This window comes from Mercenaria mercenaria, chromosome 6 (assembly GCF_021730395.1).
Source record: "Mercenaria mercenaria strain notata chromosome 6, MADL_Memer_1, whole genome shotgun sequence".
Lineage (NCBI taxonomy): Eukaryota > Metazoa > Mollusca > Bivalvia > Venerida > Veneridae > Mercenaria > Mercenaria mercenaria.
The window spans coordinates 74,500,918-74,518,472 of NC_069366.1; the positions used below are offsets into that span (position 1 = coordinate 74,500,918).

The 17,555-nt window shown below is 36.8% G+C and overlaps 1 protein-coding gene across 1 annotated transcript in view; it reads left to right on the plus strand.

Annotated features, from left to right (window-relative positions):
* Positions 1-10,204: 10,204 nt before the first annotated feature.
* LOC123548517 (stimulated by retinoic acid gene 6 protein-like) overlaps positions 10,205-17,555 on the plus strand; it is a 41,081-nt gene continuing 33,730 nt past the window's right edge. Inside the window, exons 1-2 of the mRNA XM_045335820.2 lie at positions 10,205-10,360; positions 12,003-12,081. Of these exons, the coding sequence (XP_045191755.2) occupies positions 10,311-10,360; positions 12,003-12,081 (129 nt within the window). The 5' untranslated portion in view covers positions 10,205-10,310. The remainder of the gene's footprint in view (positions 10,361-12,002; positions 12,082-17,555) is intronic.

A 17,555-nucleotide genomic window follows, 5' to 3' on the forward strand; every position in this document is an offset into this window, starting at 1 on the left:
GCAATTAGTTATTTTTTTACATTTTTAGCTCATCTGATTTTTTGAGGAGAAAAATGATGAGTTATTGTCATCACTTGATCGGCGTGCGTCGGCGTTGCCTGGTTAAGTTTTATGTTTAGGTCAGCTTTTTTCCTAAACTATCAAAGGTATTGCTTTGAAACTTGCAACACATGTTCACCATCAATAACTTACCCTGTACAGCAAGAAACATAACTCCATCCTGCTTTTTGCAAGAATAATGTCCCCTTTTGGACTTAGAAAATCATGGGTAGGACAATTTTTCTATTATACAAAAAAATCAGATGAGCGTCAGCACCTGCAGTTTAAATCAGTTTTGGCTTACATGATAAAAAATTTATGTTTTTAGTCCATGGATGCATACATCAGGCAAATGATTTTTTTCTGGGCCAGAGCAGGGAGTTTTGTCCAGTTATTAAACTAAATCAAAATTAATTAAATGTATCGGTGTATTTTTTTAACTCAGCAGAACTTTGTTCATGGTGAGCTATTAGTATAGGTGAATAGTCAGTGTCCATCGTCCGGTGGCCTGCATCAAGAATTTTACTTAAACTTCTTCTTAACTGAAACTACTAGTGAGAATTACACCCAACTTGGTCAGTAGCATCCTGGCATGGACCTCTATCAAGCTTGTTCAAATGGTTCACCTACGCGCAGCCGGAGCTAAAAATAGAAAAACCTTTAAAGAACTTCTTCTCATGCACCGCATGATGGATCTTCATCAAACCTAATCTGTAGCATCATTATAAGGTCCTTTTCCAAGTTTGTTCAAATGGGGGCAATTGGCCCCTTTTAGGGGCCACTAGGGCTAAAATTAGCAATACCTTTAAACAACTTCTTCTCATGAACTGCATGATGGAACTTCATCAAACTTAGTTTGTAGCATCATTACAAGGTCCTCTCCCCATTTTTAGCTCACCTGTCACGAAGTGACAAGGTGAGCTATTTTGACTGCTTGATGTCCTTCGTCAGTCGTGCATAGTGCGTCGTGCGTCAACAATTTCTAAAAAAATCTTCTTCTTGAAAACCACTGGGCTGAATTACACCAAACTTCACAGGAATGATCCTTGGGTGGCCCCCTTTCAAAATTATTATAAGAATTGAATTCCATGCAGAACTCTTGTTACCATGGCAACCGAAAGGAAAAACTTTAAAAATCTTCTTATCCAAAACCACAGGACCTAGGGCTTTGATATCTGGTGTGTAGCATCATCTAGTGGTCCTCTACCAAAATTATTCAAATTATCCCCCTAGGGTCAAATATGGCCCCGTCCCGGGGGTCACATGGTTTATATAGACTTATATAGGGAAAACTTTGAAAATCTTCTTGTACAAAACCACATGGCCTAGGGCTTTGATATTTGGTATGTAGCATCATCTAGTGGTCCTCTACCAAGATTGTTCAAATTATCCCCCTAGGGTCAAATGTGGCCCCACCCAGGGGGTCCCAAGTTTTACATAGACTTATATAGGAAAAAAGTTTAAAAATCTTCTTGTCTGAAACCACAACACTTAGACCTTTGATATTTGGTTTGTAGCATTGTCTTATGGTCCTAAACCAAATTGTTCAAATTGTACCCCTTGGGTGAAAAGAGGCCCTGCCCTGGGATCCCAAGTTTTATATAGACTTATATAGGAAAAAGCTTTAAAAATCTTCTTATCCAAAACCACAGGACCTAGGGCTTTGATATCTGGTGTATAGCATCATCTAGTGGTCCTCTACCAAAATTGTTCAAATAATTCCCCTAGGGTCAAATATGGCCCCGTCCCGGGGGTCACATGGTTTATATAGACTTATATAGGGAAAACTTTGAAAATCTTCTTATACAAAACCACATGGCCTAGGGCTTTGATATTTGGTATGTAGCATCATCTAGTGGTCCTCTACCAAGATTGTTCAAATTATCCCCCTAGGGTCAAATGTGGCCCCACCCAGGGGGTCCCAAGTTTTACATAGACTTATATAGGAAAAAAGATTAAAAATCTTCTTGTCTGAAACCACAACACTTAGACCTTTGATATTTGGTTTGTAGCATTGTCTTATGGTCCTCAACCAAAATTGTTCAAATTGTACCCCTTGGGTGAAAAGAGGCCCTGCCCTGGGATCCCAAGTTTTATATAGACTTATATAGGAAAAAGCTTTAAAAATCTTCTTGTCTGAAACCATACGACATAGGCTTTTGGTATGATGCATTGTCTAGTAGTCCTCTACCTCTACCTGGGGTTAAAAGAGGCCCGCTCTGGGGTCACATAGTTATTATGTGAGTTATATAGGAAAAATACTTAAAAAATCATCTGATCCTATTTCCAAGACTGTTTAATTATAATTACCTGATGACCCCAAGTAATATGATGTCACTTGACTGTGACCTTGACCTACTGACCTACTTTCTTGTTTTTTAGCTCACCTGAGCACAAAGTGCTCAAGCTGAGCTTTTGTGATCGCCCTGTGTCCGTCGTCTGTCCGTCCGTCTGTTGTCAACAATTTGACTGTTAACACTCTAGAGGTCACAATTTTGACCCAATCTTAATGAAACTTGGTCAAAATGTTACCCTCAATAAAATCTTGGACGAGTTCGATATTGGTTCATCTGGGATCAGAAACTAGGTCACCAGATCAAATCAAAGGAAAAGCTTGTTAACAATGTATAGGCCACATTTATGACTATATCTTCATGAAACTTGGTCAGGATGTTAATCTTAATGATCTTTAGGTCCAGTTCGAATCTGGGTTATGTAGGGTCAAAAACTTGGTCACCAGCTCAAATCAAAGGAAAAGCTAGTTAACACTCTAGTGGTCACAGTTTTTGGCCCAATCTTAATGAAACTTGGTCAAAATGTTAACCTCAATAAAATCTTGGACGAGTTCGATATTGGGTCATCTGGGATCAAAAACCAGGTCACCAGATCAAATCATAGGAAAAGCTTGTTAACACTGTAGAGGCCACATTTATGACTGTATCTTCATGAAACTTGGTCAGAATGTTAATCTTAATGATCTTTAGGTCCAGTTTGAATCTGGGTCATGTAGTGTCAAAAACTAGGTCACCAGGTCAAATCATAGGAAAAGCTTGTTAACACTGTAGAGGCCACATTTATGACTGTATCTTCATGAAACTTGGTCAGAATGTTAATCTTAATGATCTTTAGGTCCAGTTTGAATCTGGGTCATGCAGGTTCAAAAACTAGGTCACCAGGTCAAATCAAAGGAAAAGCTAGTTAACACTCTAGTGGTCACAGTTTTGGCCCAATCTTAATGAAACTTGGTCAAAATGTTACCCTCAATAAAATCTTGGACGAGTTCGATATTGGATCATCTGGGATCAAAAACTAGGTCACCAGATCAAATCATAGGAAAAGCTTGTTAACACTGTAGAGGCCACATTTATGACTGTATCTTCATGAAACTTGGTCAGAATGTTAATCTTAATGATCTTTAGGTCCAGTTTGAATCTGGATCATGTAGGGTAAAGAACAAGTTCACCAGATCAAATCAAAGGAAAAGCTAGTTAACACTCTAGAGGTCACATTTATGACCATTTTAATGGAACTTGGTCAGAATGTTAATCTTGATGATCTTTAGGTCAAGTTCAAATCTGGGTCAGGTGGGGTCAAAAACTAGGTCACCAGGTCAAATCAAAGGAAAAGCTAGTTAACACTGTATAAGCCACATTTATGACCGTATTTTAATGAAACTTGGTCAGACTGTTAATGTAGATGATCTTTAGGTCAAGTTAAATCTGGGTCAGATGGGGTCATAAACTAGGTCACTAGGTCAAATCAAAGGAAAAGCTTGTATACACTCTAGATGCCACATTTATGACTGTATCTTCATGAAACTTGGTCAGAATGTTAACCTTGATAATCTTCAGGTCAAGTTCGAATCTGGGTCATGTGGGGTCAAAAACTAGGTCACCAGGTCAAATCAAAGGAAAAGCTAGTTAACACTCTAGAGGCCACATTTATGACAATATCTTAATGAAACTTGGTCAGAATGTTAATCTTGATGATCTTTAGGTCAATAGGTTAGGTGAGCGATACAGGGCCTTCATGGCCCTCTTGTTTCAAATGGGGCACTTGGCCCCTCTAAGGGCCGCAAGAGCTAAAATTATAGATACCTTTAAACAACTTCTTTTTGTGAACCGCTAGATTGATCGTCATCAAACATGGTCTGTAGCATCATTATAATTAAGGTCCTATCCCCGCTTTATTCAAATAGGGGCACTTGGCTCCTTTTAAGGGCCGCTAGAGCTAAAATTAGAAGTACTTTTAAACAACTTCATGGACTGCAAGATGGATCAGCATTAAACTTTGTCTGTAGCATCATTATAAGGTCCTCTCCCAGGTTTGTTCAAATGGGGTACTTGGCCCCTTTTAGGGGTCACTAGAGGTAAAAATAGATATTTCTTTAAATGATTTCTTCTTGTGAAGTGCTTGATGGCTCTCTAAGAAACTTGGTTTGTAGCATCATTATAAGGTTCTCTCTCAATTTCTTTCAAACGGGGGCACTTGGCTCCCTAAGGACCACTAGTACTAAAATTGGAAATACCTTTATACAACATCTCATGGATGGCTGAATGGATCTTCATCATACTTGGTCTGTAGCATCATTATAAGATTCTTGCTCAAGTTTATATGAATGGGGGCACTTGGCCCCTTTTAGGTGCCACTAGAACTAAAAATAAAAATGCCTTTAAAAGACTTCTACACATGAACCACTAAATGGATCTGCCTCAAACTTGGTCGATTACATCATTATAAGGTCCTCTCCCAAGTTTGTTCAAATGGGGGTACTTGGCCCCGTTTAGGGGCTGCTAGAACTAAAATTAGAACTGCCTTTAAAATATTTCTACACATGAACTGCTCGATGGATCTTCATCAAACTTGGTCTGTAGCATCATAAGGTCCTCTCCCAAATTTATTCAAGTGGTGGCAGTCAGTCCCTTTTAGGGGTCACTAGAACTAAAAATTGAAATGCCTTCAAAAGACTTTTTCTCATGAACCGTGGGCCGGTGGTCTAGTGGTAACACACTTGACTGTCAATCCAGATTTTTGGGCTTCAAATCCCGGTTCAGGCACTGGAATTTTTATGCCCCCGAAGGGAGGCATATTAGTTTTCAACTGTCCGTCAGTTCGTTCGTTCGTTAGTTCGTTAGTCACAACGTTAACTTTTTGCATGAAGGCACTTTACTCGCCAACCACTGCACCCAGGACCTTCAAACTTCACATGCTGATAGTACTTATTGAGTATACTACCTCTACTGACTTTGGGGTCACCAGGTCAAAGGTCAAGGTCCCAGGGGCCAACGTTAACTTTTTGCATGAAGGCACTTTACTCGCGAACCACTGCACCCAGGACCTTCAAACTTCACATGCTGATAGTACTTATTGAGTACATCACTCCTACTGACTTTGGGGTCACCAGGTCAAAGGTCAAGGTCACGGGGGCCAACATTAACTTTTTGCATGAAGGCACTTTACTTGCGAACCACTGCACCCAGGACCTTCAAACTTCACGTGCTGATAGTACTTATTGAGTATACCACCCCTACTGACTTTGGGGTCACCAGGTCAAAGGTCAAGGTCACAGGGGCCAACGTTAACTTTTCGCATAAAGGCACTTTACTCACGAACCATTGCACCCAGGACATTCAAGCTTCACGTGCTGATAGTACTTATTGAGTACAACACCCCTAATGACTTTGGGGTCACCAGGTCAAAGGTCAAGGTCACAGGAGCCAACGTTAACTTTTTGCATGAAGGCACTGAACTCGCGAACCTCTGCACCCAGGACCTTCAAACTTCACATTCTGATAGTACTTATTGAGTACACCACCCCTATTGACTTTGGGATCACCAGGTCAAAGGTCAAGGTCACAAGGGCCAACGTTAACTTTTTGCATGAAGGCACTTTACTCGCGAACCATTGCACCCAGGACCTTCAAGCTTCACATGCTGATAGTACTTATTGAGTACACCACCCCTACTGACTTTGGGGTCACCATGTCAAAGGTCAAGGTCACAGGGGCCAACGTTAACTTTTTGCATGAAGGCACTTAACTCGCGAACCACTTCACCCAGGGCCTTCAAACTTCACATGCTGATAGTACTTATTGACTACACCACCCCTACTGACTTTGGGGTCACCAGGTCAAAGGTCAAGGTGCTGCGGGGGCATTTGTCACCATTAGTGACAGCTCTTGTTTTTAGATGCTTTTAAGTGTTCTACCTAACTAAGAGGCATGTACTGGGTCTTCCCAGGAAAGACAGCTTCGGGTGTATTGGTGCTATACACCAGACACGTTAAAGAACCAGACTGTCTATTCGCAAAGAGCTAGACAGGCCTGTATCTAAAAGGATTTCTCTCTATCTGTTCTGGGAGCTTTATCTCATTCTGTTCCTCTGGTCAGATCGCTCTGTATCTGTACTAGTAGAGGATGAATTTCGCACTGTGTGTGGCTGCATTTGCTACATGTAAAGTGCTTTTGAACCTGTTTTCATGCAAAGGGCGACATATAAATCTAGTATAATAATGATAATAATTATAAGGCCCTTTACCAGTTTTTTTTCAAATGGGGACACTTGCCCCTTTTAGGGGCTGCTAGAGTTAAAACTAGATATACCTTTAAACAACTTCTTCTAATAAATAGCTAGATGGATTTTCATCAGACTTGGTATGTAGGATCATTTTAGGTCCTCTCTTAAATTTGTTCAAATGGGGACAGTTGGTCCCTTTTAGGGGTTGCTAGGGCTAAAAGTAAAAATACCTTTTAATGACTACTTGTTATGAACTACACAATGAATCTTCATCAAACCTGGTCTGTAGCATCAGTATAAGGTCCTCTCATAAATTTGTTCAATTTGGGATACTTGGCCCCTTTAAGGGTCAGATGTTCGAGGTCCTCTTCACATGAGTGATTTGGGCCCATTTGGGCCTCTTGTTTATTTTCTTCCTTGTTTTGTAATTCTGTGTATGATATTTTAGAGAAAAGGTTAGTGTTTGTTGACAGACTTTTTTTTATTTTAGCAGAACATTATATGAATTGTGTACTACAGAAAAATTGTACATTGTTAATTTTTTTCAATTGTAGTATTAAATATTGTTTTAAATGTAAATTTTGTTGTTTTTCTTGTTGTTTGAAGCAAAGAAAGTAAGATTTCAATATGGTGGAGTTTTTTTAGCTCACCTGTCACATAGTGACAAGGTGAGATTTTGTGATCACCCTCATCAGTCCGCATGTGCGTGCGTCCGTCAGCAATTTCTTGTCTGCACGATAGCGGTTTCATTTATGATTTTATCTTAACCAAACTTGCACACAACTTGTATCACCATAAGATCTTGGTTCATTTCTTGAACTGGCCAGATCCCATTATGGGTTCCAGAGTTATGGCCCGTGAAAGGGCCAGAATTAACTATTTTGACCTTGTCTGCACAACAGCAGCTTCATTTATGATTTGAATTTAATCAAACTTGCACATTATGGCCCTCTTGTTGTATCATGTAATGAGTATCTGCTACAAACTGGCCCTGACCTAGGTTTCGCTTGTTTTACATAGACTGATGTACCAAAAACTTTTTAAAAATTTAAAAAATCTTTAAGCTTGGATGTTTGATATGTAGCATTTTGTAGTGGTACTCTACCAAATTTGTTCAAATCATGCCCCTGAGGTCAAAATTGACCCAGTTTAGGGTTCACTTCTTTTACATAGATTTATAGAAGAAAAACTTCAAAAATCTTCTCGTCTTAAACCGCAAGATGTGGCGCTTAGATATTGTGAACTTCACAGAAGTGGTCCTTTACCAAGTTTTGTTCAAATCATGTCCCTGTGGTCAAAATTGGCCCCACTCAGTTAGGTCACTTCTTTTACATTGACTTACATAGGAAGTCTAAAAAAACTTGTTTTTGAAAACGTTGGCTTGGAACTTAGATATATTTGACATATAGCATTGTGTAGAAATACTCTACTATGAAATGGTGTATCCATCTGAGCCGGGCCGCCATCATTGCACACAGCATGTTAAAGAACATGCATGGGCAGACTTCACAAATAGGAGAATTCTTTTCTCCAAATCCTCAAAACAACTAATATTCTTCTGGAGGAGTGGCACGTAAGGAGGACCAGTGGCGACATGAAATGTCCCCAGATACGAACAATTCCTACCAGGAATACCTAGCTTTAGGTGAACGCACAAGGAGATGTTGTTTTTTTCCAACAGTTTGTTTACACTGATCAGTAATACTAAAAACTGGTTGTGATGTGCTATGTATTCGAAAATAAAGTTGTCTGATATATCTGTTGTATCCCTTGCAACCAAGAAGTTATTCAAAAGTAAAAGTTCATCACTTTGGATGTAGAATTTTTCCTGCGATGACGTCATCTAGCTGGTTGGCGGATCTACCTTGGTACTCACCTATTTCTGAAATAATTACCTTTGTTCTAGCTTCATCCACCCTTAAAAACTGGGGGATCGCCTCATAATTTTAATCTTAGTTGTTTAAAGCCCAGCATACCAAACCAATAAACGCAAATTCCTGTAGGGGTTGGGGGAGGGGGTCAAGTGAGAGGACAATTTGTAGCTTAGTTTTAACGCTTACTTTTATTATAATAAATTAAATATATTAATACAAACACACAATTATTTTTTACGTGCAAAAAAAAAAAATCAGAAAAAATAGGCTTGCAGGTGTGGGTGCAGAGCCAAGATCTGGGTTCAGGGAGCGTTCGTGAAGGAGCTCGTGCTGAAAGTTTTAACTATTTACCGGCAAGCAGCACAAACTGATCCTACAGACACGAAGATGTACGTTTCGTCTTGATCAAAACAAACTCAATTGCGTAGGTCAAACCTACTATCCTTTATTTACCAATGTTGACACTAAACATCTTATGTTAAATATATGCAGATAGAGTTAACCTTCCTTTTAATGCAGTTTCGATAAAACTTGACCTTAGATTACATATTCACAGTGTACAACCGAAAACATTTATCCATGCTACAGTCGAAAACATATTACTTCAGCTATATCCAGGTCTTTTTATTGAACTATTAATTGTAGTACGTGTGAAATTTGGCTAGAATGACCATCGTAAAAAAAGCAAAACAAACTCTTTCTGTTTAACTGTCGATATAAAATAGCAATAACTCCCCTACAAAACAATATTTTTCAAGAGGTAATTTACTTTTCCTGACCTCTGGTTGTTGAAGAAATTAAATGTTTTGCAGTAAGGACTTAAAATATTCAGCTGATTTTCGGAATACTCCGGTGCTTTTGTTAAACTAACTTTTTGTAACTATGTCGGGCTTTTTTTTTTAATTTTGATTTTCACTTTTTTTTTCTTTTCTTCTTTTTATCAGTGGCATATGTTTCCCTTTAGAAAATATTCTAATTTGTTAAAGTATTGTAAAAAGTAAAGTAATGATAGGATCATTCGATTATTTATTTATTACATCAGAAGTATAGAATTAGGGCTACTTTACGACATATTCCTAAAATACTTATTTGTGATTTATTGAAGTAGTGGACACGTGATGACAATAGATACGTTCTACGATTTCGGCATTTTCCGATTTTCACGTGGAGCTACTTTAGGTAGATGAAGAATGCCGTTGAATTGCCTCCCGAGAAGACGCAGCCACACGGAAATTGTCGAGCGTCCGTACGTGTCCCGAAAGACGAAAACTGTTGAAAAATGAAAATGAAAGTCGGTCAATAAAATTAATGTTGAAGGTACGTTTATTTTCAAACCAGTCGGGACCATTTTGGACACGGCGAAGACATCGTTCTTTTCTTAGATGGGAATATCCGTGGTAAAAACAAGTTGATAAGGTATAGTACATGTAGGCCACTATAATTTCAAACATTAATTCAAAAATAAAAATATGAATCTTAAATCAAAACTATACATTTACTGTTCGTCGCATAAATTTGCTATCAATGCCACATTTGATAACGGCAAAATAAGGGTACAAAGATTTCTTCATAACTTCATTAATTGCAAAATTATTTAATTGTATTTTTATAAGTGTTAGCTGTGCTGATAGTAATACTGAATGTTAAAAATATGGCGTTTCTTTTACAAATAGCTATGTAGGTTTTCGACTTGTGGGAACTCCAATTGTCTTGGTTTTATCTCAACCGAAAATCTGTAATCGGAGTAACCGGTTGTATACGGTGGTTTAACAATTAGCCATGCACTAGTAATTTTAGAGAAGCTCAAGTGTTTTATACACTAGGATACGAATGAAATAGATACAATATTAATCATGCATATTAGCTTTATTTACTGAAAATATGGTGTTTACAGGAATACGTGATGGTCAGAATGTGACAATAAAGCCCACGTAAGTAAAGTTCATGTAACTTACAAGGAGTTTCCTTATCTTTGATAATTTTAATCACTTTTATGAAGAACTTTTGAATTTCATTACATGTATATTGCTGTAATGAGCGCTTTAAATATCTTTTAATATGTTAACTGATGAAAAAGCGTACATAAATAGTGTTCTTTTCACAGGACCTGCGGTACATTTGCAAGTAGTGTACCGGGTGTTTTCTTTTCACATGAAACAATAATGGGAATACAACCTGTGCAAATTTGTTTGAAACAACATTTTAATGTACTAGATCAAAAATTCCACTAAGGACGTAAAGTGAATATGCAACTTTTAATATAATATGGTAATAATTTTGAAGCCAAGCTTGACGCGTATTTAAACATGATAATTACATCATTGATATCAATATAATGAATTAATGTTAATTATTAAAAAAATAAATTTCGTAAGTCGAGGAAGTAAATTTATTTGTCTCCAAAACCCGGGATATGTACCCAATCTTTATATACTTGCGTCAACGCAAATATTTCGGGAGGGCAAATATGACACGCAAGTTGATATATCTAAAATTGTGAACAGAAACTAAGATATAAATTAATCTTACGACTGTGAGAAATTTGATAAACAGGATAAGGCATCCTAAATGAGTCACTATAACTGTATAAACTTTACTGTATGCATACAAGTATTTGCCGTTGATCATTTATTTTCTACTATAGTCCAAGCTGTATCAAACACCTCCTCCAGATAAAGACAAATGAACACCACCTCCAAATGAAGACCACCTCGATATAAAGACAACCTCTAAATAAAGACAAATAAACAACACTTGCTCTCAATAAAGACAAATAAAAATCACCCCAACACTTCCAAATCAAGACTATGACTAAAGAACATTTGTCGAACGAAAAGTCATCCTGCTTTCTTTCCTTCGTTTACTAACAAAGAATAAACTTTTTCATTTCCGACCGCGATCTATAACTACCTGACCTTCGTTGAGTGTAATATTAGTATTCAGTGCATACCATTCACCGTACAATTTATGTACATGATAAGACATTCAGCTGTTATTCAATGGTATATCGAAGTTTCAGTAAAAACTGAATAATGCAAATCAGAAGGTTTCATTTTTTCACGACCATGTCCCATTTTTAAAAATCACAAAACATATATAAATGCTATAATTAATTTATTAAACATACATGGAGAAACAGAAGCTCAATGATATTTTCATGATATTCATTGATTTGACTCTTCATAAAGATCTTTAACATTAGACTAAAGCCAAGATCGCAAATTAGTAAATTTATGTTATGAATAATTTGGAAACTTGGCGATATTTATTATACATTTTTTTTAAAAATGAATTTTCATTACATGAATTTAGTGCCATGAAAATATAGACTTTTTCTATCAAGATTTGAAAATCATATTAGCGTACAGCGGCTACACATAAAGTTAATATTTCCAAACATTGTGTCTGAACTTTACATCACAATGTATAACATATCAAAATGGTCAGAACTTCTTCAGACATTTTACTAATCTATCGTCATCTTATCATCCACACGATTCTTAAAAGACAATTATTCAAAGTAAAACTCTCATTCACTTCACTACTATAAGATCAGTACGTTTGGTGTTTCAGAATTATACCCGACAGCTCACCATGTGGACCAAGTGACAGTTTTTACAATGAACTCGAGGCGTACAGTCTAATTGCGTCGGTAAGTTCTTTGTTTATGCACTTTTTTTCTGTTTCTTTGATGGATGAAGGCCAGTGCGCCATGTATGAAAGGCGGACACACTATGCAAATGCCAAATGACAACACCTTACCCCGAAAACTGCATGCTTACTACAAAATTATTAATGGCAATAAATAATGATTTACGTCAAGTGCCAAATGCTAAACGTCAAATATTTTTGCTTAATGCCAAACCGCAAACCTTTACATTTTCTGTGTCCCGAATTGCAATTTGTTTTCATGTTAAAAGCGGCTAGAAAAGAAAACTTATGGAAGGCCGGTGCGCCACGCTAATTGCCAAATGCCAAATATTAAATGCTAAATGCCAACTGCTTATAGCTAAATACCAGGTATTTAATACTAAATTCCAATTGCATAATGTTGAATGCTACATATCAAATGCTTTATGCCATATACGTAATGCTAAATGTCAAATCAAAAAAATTGCTAAATGATAAATGTAGTTAATCGACAAACTCTTTAAGTTTAAGTATTACTGATTTCTATCTCTTAACCTAGTGAATGTAACATTAGTCTGTTACACTGATCTGTCTTATCGAATACATATTAGCGACTGTTACAACCCAAGAACTATGACGCACCAGGTATAAAATTAGTGAAAGATAGCAATCGCTGATTGGCTGAGTGTATATATCGATGTAAACGTCACGCAGAGCTCCCTTTTATTTTAGATCTCTTTTTTTGTCGGCTGCTAGATGGAATTTACAAAAAACATTAGATATTTCTTTAAAAAATTAAAAAATAAATAAAAATGAAGAAAGTAACACACAATTCAGTATCCTTAAACCCAAAAAGTTGAATGTGTTAGAAAAAATAAATGATGGAGATACATTAGTAATTTGACCACTGGATATGGAAAGTCATTAATTTATGAAGTTTTGCAGTAGAAGATTTCAATTAGTTATACCTAATTACAATTCTATTATCAATACTAGATACCTGCGTGCAAAGAGAATGATTTATAGTAAGTTACCAGTAGATCTAGATTTCTATACCTATTCTACAATATGGACAATATAGCTGACTGGAAGCGCTTATTGCAATGTGTATTGTTTAAACCTTCATAGTTGTAGTTTAACTTTTTGTGTTATGTGATTGAACAATCCTTTCAACATTAATAAGACAATGTACATGTACTGTATGCATTCAATACCAAGGTTTAACCCGAGCTAAACATTTCTCTTTGGGAAAGCCTGACTATTTTTAAATTAGCATTCGCGCGGTGGATTATGGTATTCGTACAGAAATCTGTACGTTTTTAATCGGCTTGTAACTGAGTCTAATGTAACATTTGATCATTTAAGACATAAGATATTCTGCCTGTCCGGCTCGAAACATGTTCTACCGGCCATAAGAACATTGGACCGAAACTGTTTACGCTTAACATATTTAGAAAAAAAAGTAATAGAGAAAAAAAATATATAAAAATGACCCCGGATGACTATTTAAAGGATGCTTTCATACACTGATATATTCAGATTTGTTTGTTTTTTGTTTTGTTTTTTTTTGTTTTTTGATAAGCATTTAGCAGTTAGCATTGGCCATTTCTTGTTTTGCTTGTCTCAATTAACAGTTGGCATCTATCTTTTGGCAAATAAGGTTTAACAGTCATCATTTGGTTTAAACATATTTATTTTCCCAATATGTACATTTCAATGATTTTTACATACATAAATTCTGGATTGGACTGGAAGCCAGTAGGCTTATTGAAGTCCTCTCCATATATATAATCAATTTACACAAAATCCTTGAGTAATCGAACTTATAAAAAGGAAATGCTCTCTTATATTATTGTATTTGAGTTGATCTAAGTTATCGGAAAAGAAACATATCAAACTAGCGAAAACAAAACAAAAGTATATTAATCAAAATCAAAATATAATATAGATTCTAGATAAGTAAAAAGAAATCTTGCGAGTAACTGGACACCAAGATGAAGATAGGCGACAGGGTTATTAGTTTTGTACAATGGTGAATTATCCAAGGAAGCGTTTCGATTTCTCTATATATCTGTGTACTGCAGAGAAGATAGCGGTATTGTCTTCGTACGAGAGAGACTGGTCACCACAAAGGAGAACATTTAAAGATATCTGGCAATAACTAGAAACTGTCTCCAGGAGACTCATTCATAGGTCATTGTACCTTTCACAGTGAAGGAAGTAATGATTAGCGCTTTCAGCGTAGCCACAAGTACAGTTTGGAGAGTCAATAATGTTCTTTGAATAAAGATCTTGCGAAAGTGAACTACAGTTGGTACGTAACCTAGTATGTAAAACCTGAATTTCTCGACTCCCATAATGATAATATTTAGGAACATATACGATATTAGAGTTGAGGTGGTGTTTAAAACTAGATAGTGATTCAGCTTCCCGAATAGGCCGTGGCAATTCATTGAAAAGACGTACAGCTGAAGGAAGAAATGAGTTTTGATAAAGTGTTGTGCGTGCACGTGGAACTTCTATGTCGTCTGCGTTGCGGAGGTTGTAATTAGACCTATCTTCTACGAGTGGGGGAACTAAAGATGACAAGTATTCAGGCGTAAGACCTTGTTTCATTTTATAAAAAAGAATTAGTTTATGTTTACTTCTTCTATTTTTCAATGTGTCCCAGCCCACTTCTTTCATTAATATCTGGATAGAAACTAATTTAGTAGTACCGGTCACGATGCGGGCGGCTTCATATTGAATTTTTTCTAGTTCATCTGACTCTTCAGTTGCACAGTTATCAAAAAGGACATCTGCATATTCAAGTATTGGTCTTATATAACTAATATACATTGTTTCTAATGATTTCCGGTCTAAAATGAATTTGAGTTTCCTCATTATGTTTAGTCTATTGTAAGCTTTGGATTTAATGTATTCAATATGTTGGTTCCATCGAAGATCATTAGAAAATAGTACACCTAAGTGTTTGTGCTTTTAAACTTCTTGAACGATTTGGTTCTGAAAATTATGATTGGTGGATGGGGGAACTGTGGTGTATTTTTCTTAAAAAGAGAAGACATTCAGTTTTCTTTGGGTTAAATTTAACTAACCATCTTGCAGCCCACTCAGGGATTTTCGACAAATCAACATTGAGTGTATTTGCCGCTTCTTGTTCATTTTCAACAATTACATAAAGACTTGTGTCATCAGCAAATAGACGTATATTAGCTCCGATGTCATGTACGATGTCATTAATGTACATCAGGAAAAGTAAAGGGCCCAGAATGGACCCCTGAGGTACGCCAGCACTGATAGAATTCCAGTCAGATTTTGCACCACATATTACCACACGCTGCCTACGATTTGAAAGATAAGATGAGAACCAAGAGTTCAGACGACCAGAAATTCCAAATAACTTAAGCTTATAGAGTAGACCAGTATGCCAGACACGATCGAATGCTTTACTGATATCACAGAAGACAGCCCTTATCTCTTTGCCAGAGTCAATTGCATAAGTGAATGTGTTGTAAAGATAAACAACTTGATTGACAATGGAATCTCTTGGCACAAAACCAGATTGTAAAGGTGTAAGAAGACTGTTATCTTGAAGATAGTTGAAAACATGTTTAAATACGATTCTCTCAATTGTCATCATTTGACATTCAGCATTTGCAGCATTTGCCAAATAGCATTTTTATTAACTATGTTTGTCTTTTAGCATTTGCCAATAAGCTTGGCGCACCGGCCTTCCATAGAAAACCACACAAATTGACGAATATGTAGATCATGTGTCAGAATCAAAAAATAGTTTCCTTTTAAATAAAATCATTGTTTGTGGAATATAATAACGAGGTCGTAAAAAACACAAGTCTGATGTTTTTATTTTACTTCAATTAAAATGTTCATAATCCTTAACTCTTACATTTGATTTACTTGTAAAATGTCAGAAGTTAATCGACCGTTAGTTAAAGTTTTGAAAAACTGGGTACTGCTGGACGTATGTTTTATGTCTTTTTAAATCAAATGCCTAAGTTATTTTGTGCATGTTTAAAAGTGCATTTATATCACCATAGACAAACAATAGTGCATGATGAGTAGGCATTTTCGCATTCATATTATAAACAAAAAATCATGCTTGTTTTTGTTGGGTTTGCAGTCACACCTACACAGTTTAGGTCACATGAAGATTTTTCTAGCTTTTGATATCAAGGGAAGATCTCACTCATAGCATTGATTCAACCATGGGCGTGCACCTGGATAGAACCATCGACCTTCCGTAAACCAACTGCATGTCTTCCTAAGAATTCTTAACCTAGAAAGGGGGTTCGAACCCAAAGCAGTGAGGGGTGAGTGTTTCAAATCCAACGACCTTAACCATTCGACCTAGGAGGCGTCAAAAATCTTTTAACAATATTAAAATAGTAATTTTACTATTCCTTCAATCTGACCAAGGTACTGCGTAGCGTTAATAAGAGATGATTTAAATAAGATTGCTATTCCTTTAATCAAACATATCTTAACATGTCTACTGAAATGTCCAGAATGTTCTTTAGACAGCTTTTTGTTATTTCTAGTATAGTCTCCAATTACAAAGGCCAGTTTGGCTTAACCGGCTATTAAATTACAAAGATCAGTTTTGTTTAACGACCTTTTAAATTGTTTCCGTACCATTTTTGCACCCCATTTACAAATATTGTTGTATCGGGACTATCGTTTAGATTACATCAAGGCTCCTTAAGACCGCCCCTGGACTTTGGCCAAGACCGTTTTGTCCAACATTTACAAATTTTGTTGTATCGGGACTATCGTTAAGATCGCATCAAGGCTCCTTAAGACCGCCCCTGGACTTTGGTCTGGACCGTTTTTGTCCAACATTTGTAAAAAAAATTGTTGTTCCGGGACTATCGTTAAGATTGCATCAAGGCTCCTTAAGACCGCCCATGGACTTTGGCCTTTACCGTTTTGTCCAACATTTACAAAATTTGTATCAGGACTATCGTTAAGATTGCAGCAATGCTTCTTATGACCGCCTCTGGACTTTTCCAACATTTACAAAGATTGTTTTACCGGGACTATCGTTACTATCGCATCAAGTCTCATTAAGACCGCTTTTTGTCTCCACACTTACAAAGACTGTATCGGGACTGTCGTTAAGATTGCATCAAGATTCATTAAGACCACCCATGGACTTTTGTTTAGACTGCCTTGCCCCCCCCCCCCCCCCCCCCCCCACCGCCATTTACAAAGATTATTGTATCGGGACTATCGTTAAGATTACATCAATACTCCTTAAGGCCGCTCCTGGGCTTTTGTTTAGACCGCCTTGTCTCCTATTTTCACGGATTGTTGTATCGGGACTATTGCTAAGATTGCATCAAGACTCATTTAGACCTCTTTGTCCGCCATTTACAAAGATTGCTGTATCGGACTAACGTTAAGATTACATCACGACTTCTTTAGACTGCCCCTTTAAACCGCTTTGTTCCCCGTTTACAAGGATTGTTGTATCAA